The sequence below is a fragment of the Diorhabda carinulata genome, chromosome 8 (genome assembly GCF_026250575.1).
Source record: "Diorhabda carinulata isolate Delta chromosome 8, icDioCari1.1, whole genome shotgun sequence".
NCBI classification, from domain to species: Eukaryota; Metazoa; Arthropoda; class Insecta; order Coleoptera; family Chrysomelidae; genus Diorhabda; species Diorhabda carinulata.
In genome coordinates this window covers 23844500-23860443 of record NC_079467.1, presented here as the reverse complement: position 1 = coordinate 23860443, position 15944 = coordinate 23844500, and the positions used below count along the sequence as shown (strand labels likewise).

At 30.8% G+C, this 15944-nt stretch overlaps 2 protein-coding genes across 11 annotated transcripts in view; one reads left to right on the top strand and one right to left on the bottom strand.

Moving 5' to 3' along the window:
- Positions 1-11759, top strand: part of LOC130897195 (titin) — a 369361-nt gene extending 357602 nt beyond the window's left edge. For 2 of the 10 annotated variants that reach the window (XR_009059670.1, XM_057805933.1), the window contains 3 exons: positions 1330-1472; positions 6071-6116; positions 6423-6541. Coding sequence is in view for 7 of the 10 variants with exons in the window: in XM_057805933.1 (XP_057661916.1) it covers positions 1330-1472; positions 6071-6115 (188 nt within the window). In the remaining 3 variants the exon portion in view is untranslated. Of the gene's footprint in view, positions 1-906; positions 991-1329; positions 1473-4414; positions 5100-6070; positions 6117-6422 lie in introns of those variants that run through there. The other 8 variants (XM_057805929.1, XM_057805928.1, XM_057805931.1 and 5 more) reach the window with 7 other exon arrangements.
- A 1060-nt stretch (positions 11760-12819) lies between these two features.
- LOC130897257 (uncharacterized) lies at positions 12820-15628 on the bottom strand. Its single transcript, XM_057806016.1, has 5 exons — positions 15396-15628; positions 14989-15329; positions 14228-14412; positions 13375-13614; positions 12820-12905 (listed from the first exon to the last, which is right to left on the bottom strand). Exons 1-5 carry the CDS (start codon positions 15569-15571, stop codon positions 12834-12836), a joined length of 1014 nt encoding a protein of 337 aa, XP_057661999.1. The 5' UTR covers positions 15572-15628; the 3' UTR covers positions 12820-12833.
- Between the last annotated feature and the right edge of the window lie 316 nt (positions 15629-15944).

Genomic DNA, 15944 nt, shown 5'->3' with positions numbered 1-15944 from the left:
AATTTGTTTATTTTCGATATTTTCGAAGGAAATAGGAACTGGGAAATTGGAAAAATATTCAATTAAATAGAAAATCACGATTTCTATCCAAAATTTATTTAGCGCTATACTTTCTATCTCTAATGTCTTAGGACATATACACACGACGTATTTTTAACGCATCAACGTTTACGGTACTGTACATGACAAAAAAATTCAAAGCTACATACAAATACAAATAATTCTTATAAAGAGGCTGTAGTAAGTTTTAAATATATTTTTCGTGGTCTTTCCATCGCTAGAAAATACTGCTGCGACATTTTAGTTTTTGCCTCTCCTCTGACAGGATCTCAGAGGTTACCTGACCAAAAGTTCTTTCAGTTAAGTCACCTCAAATCTTGTTATACAGCCAAAAAACCTCTTTTTTTATTAAGGAAAGTGACTATTTCAAGGTAATTGATTCTTTTATTTCATTTATTGTGTCTATAAAATCAATACGTGTCATAAATACAAACAAATGTCACCAGAAACTTGGAAATTTTCTAAATCGATTATAGTCTGGTCAAATTAGATATGCACAATTATAATAATACCCATAAATCTATTGTATTTGTACGAATGCTAGAAACACCATCATAAATAAATGTACAAAGTCCTCAATAACCTGATTATCTCATATATTCCATGCAAATCTCACATAAACAGTTTTTTTTTTTCATATTATTTCATGTCTTTTAGTCAAATTTACTACGTTGACTTCTCAAATTTGATTTATAATAGAGTACCAGACAGTTTCATAATCTTGACACTATTTTTATATCGTTTACACAAAATTAACTCAATAAATGACTTGATATCGATTTTTCGAAAGTAAACAAATCACACATAGCTTCAAAAATAAGTTTCGTTTATGTTTTTGCATGTTAGTTATGACATTTAGAAAAGTGCAACCTAATCCATCGGTTCACAATCCACGAATACGATCCAGAAAAAGAAAAAAACCAGGATCAAGTAAGTAGTATCCTAATAATAATACTAATTAAAAATTTTGCACGTAGTCTCTGTAGATTAAATGTTTTCTCACCTGTATTTTAGATTGACAAAAAATAGAGATAAAGTAAACTGATTTCAATAATTGTATGACTTGTAAGATCGAATCTTCTTTATATTTCTCTCTGAATGTTAGTCAATTTTGTGGACTCTTATTTCAACATATCACTCTATGACCTTGAAAATCGAATATCTCTAAAACAGAGGAAATCACGTACGGCGATACCGAACTTCTTGTAATTTCAAAGCGTCAATTTGTATTCTATATTAATTTATGTATTTGTTGTTTTTCTTTTTCAGCGCCCAACATGTCTTCTACCGAAGATAAACCGAGGCTGGGGGGTGGCCTACCTCATGGAGGTACTCCAAACCCCTTAAATGATCCAGACAAGGGATTCTACGAAAATCTTCCGTTCCACGGGATGCAAAATCCAACCAGTAAAGTAAGACCCGAAAGTTTTCTATAAAAGTTTCCCGTTCTAGAATTTCTTTTAGTACTTTAGTTTAAAATATTTCAGTTTTAGTACCATTTTGTGATTCTTAAGAAGCATTAAAAGGAAATCTAGATATTTCGATATAAGTTTTGTGTCTTATTTTTTGCGTTTTTTTTTTTTTTTTTTTTCTTTAATTTTGCATGTTTTTTGCAGCCCATATCAATCATAGCACCATTTCATCAAAGAAACGTTGCTCATAATTTTTTACCATCAGTTTCGACCAAATCATTAATATCTTCAACGCAGACGTTAGTTTCCAAATCTCCAAGTTATTATAATCAAAATATGCCAACTTATAATCAAAATATGCCAACAGTGAAAAGGAATCAATCTTTCGCTGGTTTCCAAAATCATTCCACAAGCAGAATTCCGTTCACCAGCTCCCAAGAAATATTTAAAATAACAGGCAATTTAAATAAAGCTTATGTGAGTTCCATGCAATCTTTATCAAGTAACAATATGTATAAAAACGGAATTCCTTCAATTTTTTCACACTTACCTTCTAATTTCACCCAACCAACTGGTGCTTATACATTTTCCGGAATTTCAACTACGAATACCAACAGAAAACTATACAGAGTTCAATCTGCATCTTCTACAGATAGAAGAACACTTGGGAGTGAAAATATATCGGATATAAGAAGATCGGCTTCTGGTATAAATAAATCCAAAGAGGAACCAGTGAAGAAAGTAGACTTGAGACGGAAATTCAGTACCGGTTCGAACCGCAAACTATCAACAATTGTAGAAAAACGTTTCGGATCTTTGGACATTAGAAAACACAGATGCTATTCACCGACATTCTATTCCATGAGATGTAAAAAACATGCTAAAAATAGACCAATAATTGTTACACTACCTAAAAAGTGTTTTAGTGAGTTGGCTTTATGCGAAGTAACTGTAAAAAAGACAGAAAATTTATCAGATAGTATTCAAATAACAGAAGAAAGTCCTGGAGGAGTGAGTCTTAATAAATCTCTACCCGTTCCCGCCCCTAGGTGCAGGAAAAAATACGAAATTGTCTACGCAAACGTAGCGAAATCTTTAAACACTTCCCTTGCTTCAGAACACAGAAATACATCAGTTAGTAGCGAAAACGACGAAAGGCAACAATCAATAACTGAAGTAGAAGTTCACGCTGAAAATTCTATTAGAAATCGAGAAGAATCTGAATATAGAAAACCTAAATTAGTTGCTGTGAGTCCAAAATCAAACAGTTCTCTCAATATGATATCCCCTCATGCTTTAAAAAATTCCCCTGTTTTAAAAGTCAGTCCAAATTTTATCAAACCGAGTACAGTTAGTCCTAAAGGGGCACTATCCCTTCAAATACAAGCTAAAATTAAAAATCAAACTGAGAATTCTTCTAAAGTTATCGATAAAGCAAATTTATTTGAAGATGAGACTGATTGTAAAAACACCGAGCAAGTTTCTAACGTACCCCAAATGCCTATTTTGAATGCTACAAATAGTTGGAGTCCTAACGTTGCTAATATGAATAATCAGGTGTGTTTAAATGTTCACCAATACAGCTAACCAGAATAATTTTTGAAAAAAATTCATACCTTTTAAAAAAAAAACTCTGCAATTGGGATGGCTACTAAATTAAATTTGTTAATATAAGACTGTACAAAAAAGTGTAGTTCACTATTAACATCCAACCAAATCCCAATTCATCTTTTATGATTAAATTCTGATCTAGAGGTGGATCAATGTTTATAGAAGTTTCATTTTCATCCCAGTACTGCTCAAAATCACTCAGGTGTCAGGTCCATCAAAAAAGTTAAAAATCAATAGTGTAAAAGAGCTCTTCTATCCAAAAAGTTAGTCTCAATTAAGATTCAGATCGTCTTCCATTGTTTTGGTTATTAAATGATCAATAAGATCTTCTGAAACTGACCCCAATGATACAATCGCCTGAATTTTCTACCCAAAAATTCAAGTTTTGGTTTTTATCTCCACCATTCAACGTAAAAGTACTTTAATGGAGAACTAATAGTTTCAGATCACATCTTAACTCTTAAGCCGAATGAAATTCATATTGTTTGATTGATAGGACAGAAAAATTATTTGTACTTAGGGACTATATTATATAATAACCTTCTAGATGATATAAAAAAAAACATTAAGAAGATTCAAGTCTGAACTAAAAAGTTATATAAGGAATAAACCAAGAAAATATTTACATGAATTAATTTACAGTTCACCCAAAAAGGAACTGAAAACGTCCATACGTATATATTAATTTAGTTTTTATTTAATAAAATGTCCCATCACGTTCAAATAATCCTACTAATGATTTCCATGGTTAATTATGTGTTTATTGAAGTAAATATTGAGCTTTACATTTTATATTCATAAATTATTCTGGTTAATACTTTACTCATTCTAAGAATTCATTATTTATTCTTGAAAATAATATAAACATTGTGCATTTCTATAAGTCAAATTCGTTATGTTACTCTTCTTTCCCCTATATAACTTGGCCTTTGCCTGACCATTGCTCAGGTAAATACTTTACTTTCTCTGTATAACTTGACGTTTCAGTGATCACTGTTAGCTTGCCCGTCAAGCTGGCGGAAAAAGAAGAATTTTACCCAACGTTATCTAGAATTGATTTAAGTAACACTTTAGAATTATACCAGGGGCGTTTAACTACTTCCTAGAATGAATCTAAAGAATGATTTAAAAGCAATCAAATTTTAGCAATTGTATATCTTTACTATGGTATTTTTTAATATAAACATCCTTTATATAAGTTTGGGAATTTAAGCACAATTATTATAAGATAAAAATTTAAAGCTGCTTTCTCGGTTTTCGACATAAATAATAAATTCTTAGAAATTCTTTGTTTCGTTTGTACCAATTACTAACACATTACTAATTTTCAGAATGCTTTTTATACACTTTCTACCCCTAATTTCAAGCAACTTAACATAACGGCTCCTCCTCAATATTCAGCAACGATACCCCATCAAAAACACACTAAACTAATACCGAAGGCTCTATTTCAAGAGCAAACGCAAAAGAGCAAATCTTTTTCATCGAAATCCAAACAAAAGAAAAATCACTTCCAAATTCCTCTCCAAAAATGCAACAGTTTCAAATTCCAAACGGCGGAAAGTTATTTTCAACCGATAAAAAATATTCACGAAGAGAATTTAATGCGAAACGGTTACGTTTCGGATTATCCCGAAAGTACTAACCACAGAAGCAGACACCACAAACGGGAAAAGCATAAACAAAAGTCCAAAGGACCTCTAGTGCTTAGAAGAGCCAGCGACTACCAGGAAAACGTTCAGTTTCAAGAGAGTATAAACAATTCAGTTCAGCTTCAATATCCGCAGCCGTTGCTAGGACGTCAAATTCACGCAATCGGTACCAACAAACCTAACGGCGTCGTTTACGCCGACCTCGATATGCCACCTAACAAAAGAACTGCGCACGATTCTTCTAATTCATCTAAAACGAAATCACAAAGCTCTAAACAAAAGACTGAGTATGCAACGCTTAAATTTAACGACATTGGACAAGAAATCGATGTGTAACGTTCAGATATCCGTTGAATAGGATAAGGTTTGTTCATTTTATATATTTTCAAAAATATATCTAATCATAAGTAGACATTGGTAAAAGTGAATCTCTAGAAACATATGAAGCTTCATTGCTCCATTATAGACTTATCATTCTACTTATTATTTTTCATACTTTAGTTCCGTTCTTTAAGAAAGCGTTTTGTTAAGTATTTTTTTTGTTACTATTTTCATTAATGTCAATAAAACTTTTGATCATATCCGTCACATCCGACATCTTAGACATTGAGATCCTCGACGTCCTTATTTTTCGCGGCCAATATTTCTCGTTCACCCAGCCAATTATGGTTATTGAACTGTTGCGTTATATCTGGGAAAACACGCTGAATAAGCTCCTCTTTTGAGTCTGTGATCTGACAGAAATCTATGGCGAATGTGATGAATCTGGTCAAAGTGTCAACGTCGACTTTACTATTTCTAATAACGGCTTCGCAAATACATTTGTGGTTTCATCTTGTTGCAAAAATATTCGCATGCTAGCAGTAAAGTGTCATTATCACAAAAGATCACCGACGTAAAGAAAGTTCTCGCGCACGTAACGGCAATCGTCGCTCACGAAGATACCGATCGACATAGAGGATGTATCGACATATTAGTTGTCAAATGTCAAATATTATTTTGCGTTCAAAAATTTAATTTGGGACAAAACTTGAGATTTATAAATCTACATATAGAAGGTTGTCGAATGTCAAGTGCTATGGTTATGGTTGCGTTCAAAAACATCAAGGAAAACAAAATTGTTTTTATTTAATTCAAGGCATTTTCATATTATTATACGCCTTTTAAATTTATTCTAGACTGCACAAATAATTCAAGACCAAAATTAACCAAATCGGTTCAGCCGTTATCAAGTTTTAGCGAGACTAACGAACAGCAATTAATTTTTATTTAAGTATAGATAGATAGATTAGTTTAGTTGTTTCAATTGTATAACATTTTCTAAATTTGTTTTAGACCAATGGAACAACCAAACCTGGTAGTGATACTTATATTTTCTAAGGTAATTTCTCATTTAATTTATTTTTAAAAAATGGACAGTACAAAAATTGTACTGTTCTATATAGAAGACAGGATAAAGCCCCAAATTTTCGCTTCAAACAAATTCATGAAAATCTAATAACTCACTGCAGAATTAACAATTAACATTATTTTTTAAAACCTATGCGTATTGTTTGTTTAAATATTCTGTGATGTGGTTGAAATGACAAACTTTTCGAGATCCTCAACAATAGTTCTATGGCGAACTTGAGGAACTCAATTACGAATTTCGAAAATATCCTTAAATTGGAATATTGCTTTTTTCCAGCCTTTCAGGCCCGAACCTTGTGAACTCGAGTATGCGGATATTGATTACAAATCTTACGGCCCAATAGACTATAAGGCAGCTTCCATCTATGCCGCTATGAAGAGAAACAAAAATAATAATAATAATAATAAATTCGAACAAGTCAACAAAGAGGATCTTCTATGAACTAGTTTTTGATACGTTGCTGTGTTTTTAGGACAGATTTGTACACGTGAAATTTGGATTTTTTTGTGTGTGAAAGTTTTGTTTTAATTTATGAATTCAATAAATCGTGTTTCTTCAAAAATTAATTGATGGTACTACATAACGATTTCATAATATAATGATATACATTAACTGAAAGTTTTCATACTCAGTTTCTAACGTATTGATATTATTGAGTATTGATATTATTTTTTGGAATTTTTCCGGGTTTCCGAACTCCTTAAGTGGACCCCGTCATTATTTTAGTCCCGGGCCTTATAAATCTTAATCCGGCCCTGTTTATTCTAGCTTTTAAAATTCTATAATATGGTGTGTTGTTCTAAAAATCTGATAATTTGTTGAGGAAACACGGTTTAATTATTTTGAAAACCACTAAAGAATCCAAATATTAATTATAACTGATGTAAAAAAACTCGGACTCACCTTAATGCTGATAAATAGCATTATTTTAAACGATTTTAAATGTTGTTTTAAATAAAAAAAATAATCTTATGAAGTTTGTTAGAAAGGATTATATGTAAATAATAAAATTTTCTATTTTGTCAATCAATGTTTAATGTTTTTAAACATATCGAGAATCATACATTTAATTATTTGTCTTTAACTGCCAAACGTATTTGGTGTGATTATTTTTTATACCCCTTATGATAAATTTAATGTCTAATTTTGAAATCAAATGCAAATTTTCATATGAATTCTCATCAAAAGAAGACTAGTGCGATTCCTTGTCTCAACGTTTTTAGAACCAAAGTTTTATCGTATAAAACTACATTGCAGCATTTTTTTATTAAATAAATCCACCATTGACGTCGTTGAATCCGTAAAATTCTTAGGGCTTGTTGTCCTGCTTTGCGCTGAGATCAGTTCCCAAAGAACTGAACTTATCCACTTTCTCAACAGTCTATTATGTCCTTATTGAGTCGCATCTCCGATTTGCTCTGTCCTTCTGGGATACGTGTAGTACCTACGATAGTTGCGAAACGTTTCTATAAAAAGAGACCCCAAAATCAAGACAGGTAATCACAAAATTATTTACCGCTTCAAACACAACTAAATAGCTGAAAATATAGGTTAAGGTTTTTTGCCTAAAAAAAGCTACACGACATTTAGTTCCAACGCTGTATTAATTTAAGATGACGTTCCATTCAACATGGGGTATCACGTGACCTCATTTGGCGTTCTAACACAACATGGAACGTCTACATGACATTGCACAATTTATTGGATCATATGTCAAAACCAGGAATCAATCACACTAATCATGATCAGAATGTTGTTTAAGTAATCCGATTCAGAAACATCGAGTCATTGCCTTTCTACTCTAATTTATCAAACGATAAGTCATGTCATGCGATGACATCACAACCAGCCGCCATATTGAGGACAAATATTGCGTTATTTACATTAAAATTATTATTAGTAATGGTGTTAAATTTATAATTAAACTTTCTGTAAGGTATTTCTGCAATATTTATTTAGACGTTTCAACTATTTCGTTAAAATTAACTCAAATATATGAAATTACAAATAAACATGTTGTTTTTTTTTTCAATTTCACTTGACTCGGGATGTTATGGAAATTTGCTTTTGTGTCCACTATGTTTCCTTTTTTGATTTTTTTTTTTATAAACTAGCTTATTTATAAGTTTTGACTGGTTATTATGAAAAAAAACTCATTTTCAGTTAGTTAGTTTCACTGAATGTATCATAATTCAGATATTTACGTGTATGTTTATTATAATATTACCAAAAAACACTTTTTTATCAGAATTCAGAAGTGGGATTAGGAAATAGATGAACTAAGAACCCAAATGTCATACTGTTAGTTCAAGAGACTATATTTCAGTAAAATAGTACTTTTGACCATTTCTTAGGTTAGGAAACCAATCCCTTCGAATTATTTGATCGTATTAAACACAATACCTGCAAATTTTTTGTTCAGTTCAGATTTTATTGAACAAAAGATAAACATATGCCAATTTTCTAGAAATTGTCTTTTCTAAAGAAACAAATATCACAAAATTCACAAAGCAAATAGTTTTTTTTTCCAAATTTTTAATAGCACAGTTTATTTTAGTTGCAGTAAAAAAACTACCCTCAACTTTCAACTGGTGGCAGTAATATTTTTATATACAAATACGAATGCAAATAACAGAAATATGTACAGGACATTTCAAGACACGTCTAATCAGTATTATGATACAAAAATTTTTAGTTAATGAGTATAATTTATAATTATTTTGCTATTTTTAACAATTTTTTTATTATTTTATCATAATCGTTTTCAAATTCCAAATCTATATGGAGTACCAACTTTAATATATTTTTTTTTTCATTATTTTATATCGTGTGTCCACAATTATGTTTTTTTTTTTAAACAAACAAGACAAAAATGTACATACAAAATGTTTAAAAAATTTCACACATCTTCTCATCATGCTTTCTCCTTTCCATAAAAGACAAATCAATTATTTATAACAAAGCTAAATTTGTATTGAAAACCTGACGTGGTTTTTCAACTCAAAAGTGTCCAATCTGTGGACATACCTTATAAGTAATCCTATGAGATTTTATCATACTTTTACTTCCTTTTACCAAAGATTTTCAGTTTATAATCAATTTTTTTTAATACTTTTGTTAGAGTTACACCCGTAATGGCCTTGTAAAAATTCTTAGGTATAATCGGTAATATCTTAAACATTTCCTTTAATACTTCTTGTCCACTGGTGGTACTAACAAGTAACGAATTTAGACGAACGCCACACAGGAAGCAGCTGACTTCAGGTCCATGACCTGTTTGGTTCGTTGTTACGAATTTGAACGAATTATATTTCAAAGGCATCCGCTTCCAGTGAACAAGAGACTTTAAACTAAATTCTTAGAAACTAGAAATTTAATTTTATCAATAAGTAGATATTTTTGTATAATATACTGAGTTCAAAACAAGCAATACTATCGAGAATATTGTCTATCGTTTTTAATTTGATTCATTTGAAAGAACTTATTCGAATTATTACTAATTGAGCAATATTTTCAAAAATATCTACAGTATTATTAAAATACTAGACATTATATTTGCAACATGCTCAAAATAATGTATTTTCTAAACATTTTTAAATTTTTAATTAATCTTACAAAATAACTCCACACAAAATTAGTGTAGAATTTTTTGAGAAAGAGACAAACATTTTCTTAACAATTACTTTCCAAAATTTTCTTTAATTAAAAATTTAACCAATTGTTTATCTTTTCAGTTTGGTCGTTAATGTAAAAAATACAAATATCAGAAATAATAACAAGTGGAGTTATCTTGTGTTCTATAACTTCAGTTGAGTGCCAAAATATTGTAAAATATGACGTCCATAACTTTTAGAAAACTTAGTGTGGTGCTCCAGAATCATGTTTATTATTAAGATTAAAATATATGCTAGGACCCAAAAGAAAAAATAATTATAGATAAGCAGTTGTTTCATTAACTTTATTGTGAGCAAAAAGACACACGGGACTTTGTTTTATAATATCTAGTAATTCATATATTGAAAAAAAAATCAAAAAAATATGCTATGAAGCTTAGAAGACTACTGAGTTAGTTGGATGACATCAAACAAAACAATGTTGTAAGCATGTTAAGCCTAGGACTGTCGATAAAAAATCGATATATCGATATAAATCTCTTTAATTTCTTATTTCTCATATTAATGCATCCAAATGTTCTTGATTTTAGGTCTCTTCTGATTTAAAATTAGTTTCTTTTATTATTTGAAGTTTCGACTTCTTTTAGTCTGTATCAAAATATTTTAATAATGACTAAAAGTAGTCAAAACGTCAAATTTTCATCTGTATTTCAAAGATTATTAAAAAAACATTTAGAAGCTGCAATATATCGAAATATCGATATTTATTACTAATACTTTCTTGAAAGGTATATATTATTTGCATATTATCCTTGTATAAAAAAAAATACTGTAAAAAGTGTATCATCTATGGTCTGTTATAAAAACAATACAAATTTTTTAAACTTGACTGATCAAATAGAATGTATTGTGACGAATTTCAAACACTCAGTTAGTGATTCTGATCAATTACGATCTGAGCAATTAGCAAAATATTTCTGCTCGTGCAACCAGTTCTTAATCATTGGAATTTTTGTTTAAACATGACGGGGAGATTCTTGAAATTATCTTCAATTGTCGCAAAGGTATTAGCATCAAGAACTAAGATTAATGTACCTGATATGATAACTACTAAAACATCAACAGCTATTGGAGTGTCAGTGCGAAATGGTATCGGAAGGTATTGAAGATAGATTAGTGCCTTGACATGAAGATATGCTCTTGAAAAATATGTCTAATGCCAATGAAGTTTTGATACAATACCTGCTGAGTTTAAGCAGTATTTAGATCAACTAAATATTTCAAGGTCATCAAATGGACTAAAATTTTGGATCGATAGTAGACATTTCACTTCGCTGTACTATCAGAAACGGCTGTTAAATTTTTGATTTCTTCTGCTACATCTGTACAAATTACTTCTACAATCTTTTAGTGTCTGATAATCGTAGCAGTCAAAAAGCTACACATATAAAACAACTAGTATTTATAAAAACTCTCAACTCATAAATTTTGGTACATTCATAATTAAATTTGCTTAATAAATATACTGGATAAGGATAAGGATAAGATAAAATCGAAAAAACATCGATAAATCGATATATCAAACTCCGACGTTCCTATATTCAAAAAATCGATTTATCGAAAATCCGATATTTAAAAAAATATTAACGGTCCTAATTAAGCCCAGCTAGGCTTCTTTTCGACAGAGTAAATAAAAATTATTAAGTAAAACATGAAACTTTTCAATCAATTGAAATTTACATCATTCATTTCTCAAAGATTTTATTGAGATATTTTTTCATATTTTGTGCATGAATACGAAGTAAAGTTTGGCTTTAATAATAATTATTTTCTTATTTGGGTGCTACCATGACACTTTGTACTTAAAGTACATTCAATTTAGATATTGTAGAACCATTATTACCTTTGAAATATCTCTGTATCATCTTGTAGATATGTATAATATAAATTATAGCCCCTTGCGCAGTTTAATAAAGAAATTGTATGGAAACTTAAAAAACGAATTTTTTCAACCTTCTTCCATCCCTAAGAAGTTCCTTATACTTTATCAAAACATAAGAAAACCTTTCACGTAGTCTCTCAAAAGAAAATTGGTATAATTTCATCACAAGACAGAGATGAACTAAGGTCCAATTTTAAAATTTTAACCTCAAACGTCATTTAGCTTACGCAGTTCATTTAGAAGAAACATAAGACATTATAAATCTAGTGTTTGCAAAGATAGAATACAGCAAAAGACAATGGTTAATCTGTGCAGATTTGATAGTTGTTTTATGACTACAAACTGGGAACACAAACTACTGTTGCATTATGTAAGAGCAATATGGCTGCCAAGACTTATTTCCATTCCTAGGCAAAAATGAACCTTTAGTTAGCCCCGAAAAGATAAATTAAGGCTAATCAAGCATTTTGTAAAAACCATGGACAAAGTGGAACTGCTATCAAATTTTTAAACCAAAAATTTCCTTCTTTAAGTAACGCTAAAAAATAAAGGAAGATGTATCTGTTGGACCCGACGTCAAAAAATTAATTGAAGAACCGGCATTTATTACTACCTTAAATGGAAAAACAGAAATTGGATGACGTTTGTCACAGTTACAGAAAACTTTTGTGTAACTACAAATTTCCTCAATATTTCGACCGCATCAAATGTCCGAGTCGGTACAGTCGCTGAAGACGATAACTTGGTTAGTGTGGTGTAAACAGTGTATTCAGTATGAATATCGCCAACGAATATCCAGAAATTCCAGCTTTGGAACCAGCAATGGATGCAGGCTACTGTTGGTATTTGATTAGAAACACTGCGGACTATAGGAAACATGTGAAACGGTCTAAGAAAACAAGTTTTTTGTTTAGTGCTGATAATTAAACTGGAGTTTCATGAATATTTTCCAAAATAAAAAACGTATTTCTCACAAAAATGAGAAGGGCTCAAATTTTTTGGCATTCTTATTAGTAATTACTATAAAATCTTGACACCGAGCTTACATAAACACATTTCAGATTAATAACAATAATATAATAAATAGAATAATATAAAATAATAATAAGAATTTCAACTTGCATATTTTCATCACTTTTTAACTTTTCTTTTTGTTTTATATGGTCCTATACCTTTTCTAGTCATCATTGCTCTCCACCATGTCTGTAATATTTTTTTCAAATGAAAACAAAAATAATTTATGCAAAAAGAACTAAAACATCGATAAAAGCGAACTCTATAAATATGCATAAAGCTAAAGGACAACAGGTCCTTGTCTCGTCCACGACATGGAGCGTCAATTCGATGCTGCAAACGGCAAATCTTTGAATTGTTTTTTATAACCTAATTACAGTATGCTATAGGAATTTTTAAAGAATCAATTTATAAGAAAGCCTTGTTATTTGTTGGTATTCTAGAATTCGAATCATCGAGAAATCCGTTGTATATAAATAGCCAATCTTCAGAAAATAATTGTATATATAATATAAATAAATTATATAATTTAGGAAATAGTTGAGTCGTAGTGGAAAATTCAGTGAATAGTTTAGTGTTTAGTGTATTTAGTGTTAGATTATGAATAAATTACAATATAAAGTATGCATTTTGTCTGGATATATAGAATCTTTTGTACCTGTATTATTAATGAAGCCCATTTAATATCTTTCTCTCTCGCCTTTGCTCTTTTTTTATTATTTTTATACGCTATCCAATCAGCCATTTCTTTCTTCCTTTTCTCATTTTCCTCAATCACTCTGGCGTGAGTTAAACTCATTTCTTCGAGCATCGCTTTCATATTGATCATCTCCGTCTCTCTATTGTCGATTTCTTCATCGTATTTTTTCACCCAATACGCAATTTTATCCATACAATCCTATAAACATCAGTAGCACATCACGAATCAAAAATTGTATATATTAAGCTGTCACGGAAAAAAATCTTTCTTCCGAATGCGATGTCTACCGTGTCTGTTGACAAACCAATGTAGCCGTGGCCTTCGTTTGTATAGGGGTTGTTTTTTTTTTGTTTTGGTGTAAAAACAAAGCAACGGATTGATGTGAAATTTCACTTGAAACTTTGAAAAAATGCAACTGAAACTCATAATTCGTCGCGTCAGCCGAGCAGATGTTGAAGATGATTCGCGTTCGGGTCGCCCTTCCACGTCAAATCTTATTTGATCTGACTATCGGCTTAGTATTCGTGCGATTGCCGAATCTATAGGAATCGACGAAGAATGCGTTCGTCAAATTTTAGATGAAAATTTTTAATATGCGAAAAGTGTTTCCAAAACTGAAATTCTGTCATTCGTATAATAAGAAGCAGGCAAAAATATTTGTATTGACACTTGCGATTGATAATGACTCAAACTTATTAGAAAAGGAATGAAGGAATTGACAGAAAAAGACTTCCGATACTATTTCGAACGAATCTCTTCGTCTAATAACCACAACTAGAATAGTTATAGAAATTTTGTTATTTTCACTCACATTTTTATCTTCTTCGATAAATTTCGAAAATTCTCTATGACATTTAAACTCGAGATCAAGTTTGTCTTTGGTCTCGTCGATGATGTTATCGTAACGTTGTTCGTTATTCTTACAAGTTATATTGTTTTGTTCAATTCTTGTTCGTTCCCATTTATTATAATACGATCTTTCGAGACGACCATAAACTAAAACAGTTAATGGCACAATTTTTTCCTCTCCGAGATTTTATTCGGAACGCGTGTGAAACCTAAACTTGAAAGATTCCAGTTATCCAAGAATTTTAACAGGCAGGAGATGAAGGGCCTTCCACACGGTCATTTAAGTTTTAATTTCCATCACCGTCTCAGTCGAACTGAACTAAAACGGAAAAGGAGAACTGAAAGGATGGCCGGATCTTTCCGATCCGTTTCCGTTTCATTTCAGTTTAGTGGAATGCTGCGTCTAAACACGTTCGTCAATCCGTCCGTGAATTTTCATACAAAAAATCAGTATTGATATTGAATTATGTTGAAATACCACGATTTTAGTTTTGAATTTATCGGAATGTACAATTCAAATTCTTGCTTATGGGATAAGGAGGCGGCTGAACTTCAGATTGCGGACCACTGAACGGATCATGTAAAAAGAAAGACGGAAAACAACCGACACACTGACATTTCGAATGAGACGGAGACGAAAGCTGAAATGACCATGTAAAAGGTCCTTTAGACTAGTGAGGCGGTGCCGAACTGAAATGAGGAATGCGGAGGGACTTTTCTCACCGATAGCATTTTCCACTTCCAGCCTCAACTTTTCAATTTTTTGGTCGGTTTCTTCGATCGTACGTATATTATTTATTCGTTCTTCTTCAAGTTTATGTTGTAATACCAAGATTTTTTTCTCGTTATACTGTTTTTGTTTTATTAAAGCTCTCTCGTCTTGACACATTCGTTTAATAGCATCTGTACGTTTTTCTAGTACTGTGAACGTACCGATCAAATCCAACTCTCTGAATGTTTCTTTTATTATGTTAATTAAGTTGTTAATGTCTACCGTTATTTTATCATAATTGGCATTAACGCAAGGAATTCGAGTGTCTTCATGGTTTTCTACACCTGTAAATCTAAGGGATTATTTATAATCGTTAATATTTAATGTTTACAATTGAAAATCTGAATCCCCAACTTACCTCTCAGAAATACTTTTGTATTCAATAGCGTCTTCATTGAAGACTAAAGCGTTACGTAAATTTAAACTTTTCAATATATAAAACTGCTCTAAACAGTCATTTAAGACACTTATAAGAGCGATTTGAATAAAACGGTTTCTAATATACGATTCATCTGTTTCTAATGTGTCTTCCATATATAATAAATATAGATTATATAATTAAAATCAATGGAAAAGACAACAAAATTCCATCAATATTGACGTATAGGGATATTTAAATTGTCAAATTGTATATATTGATTTCTGATAGAATAATCTAATTGGTTTGTTACTAATAATAATAATTACAATTCCGGACCTGTATGTGTGTGCCTATAACCATAGTCTTTTCTTATATTGGACAAACAGCAAAATTTAGGTACAATTACGTGCTACATTGTTTATTACAAAATTAAGACAAAAATCTTTTACTTCGAAATAATCGCTTAAGAGAACCAACAAAATGCATTTCTTTAATTTCGAATTTGATATTTATCGTGAAAGTCTTCGATTTTCAAAAATCAGATTT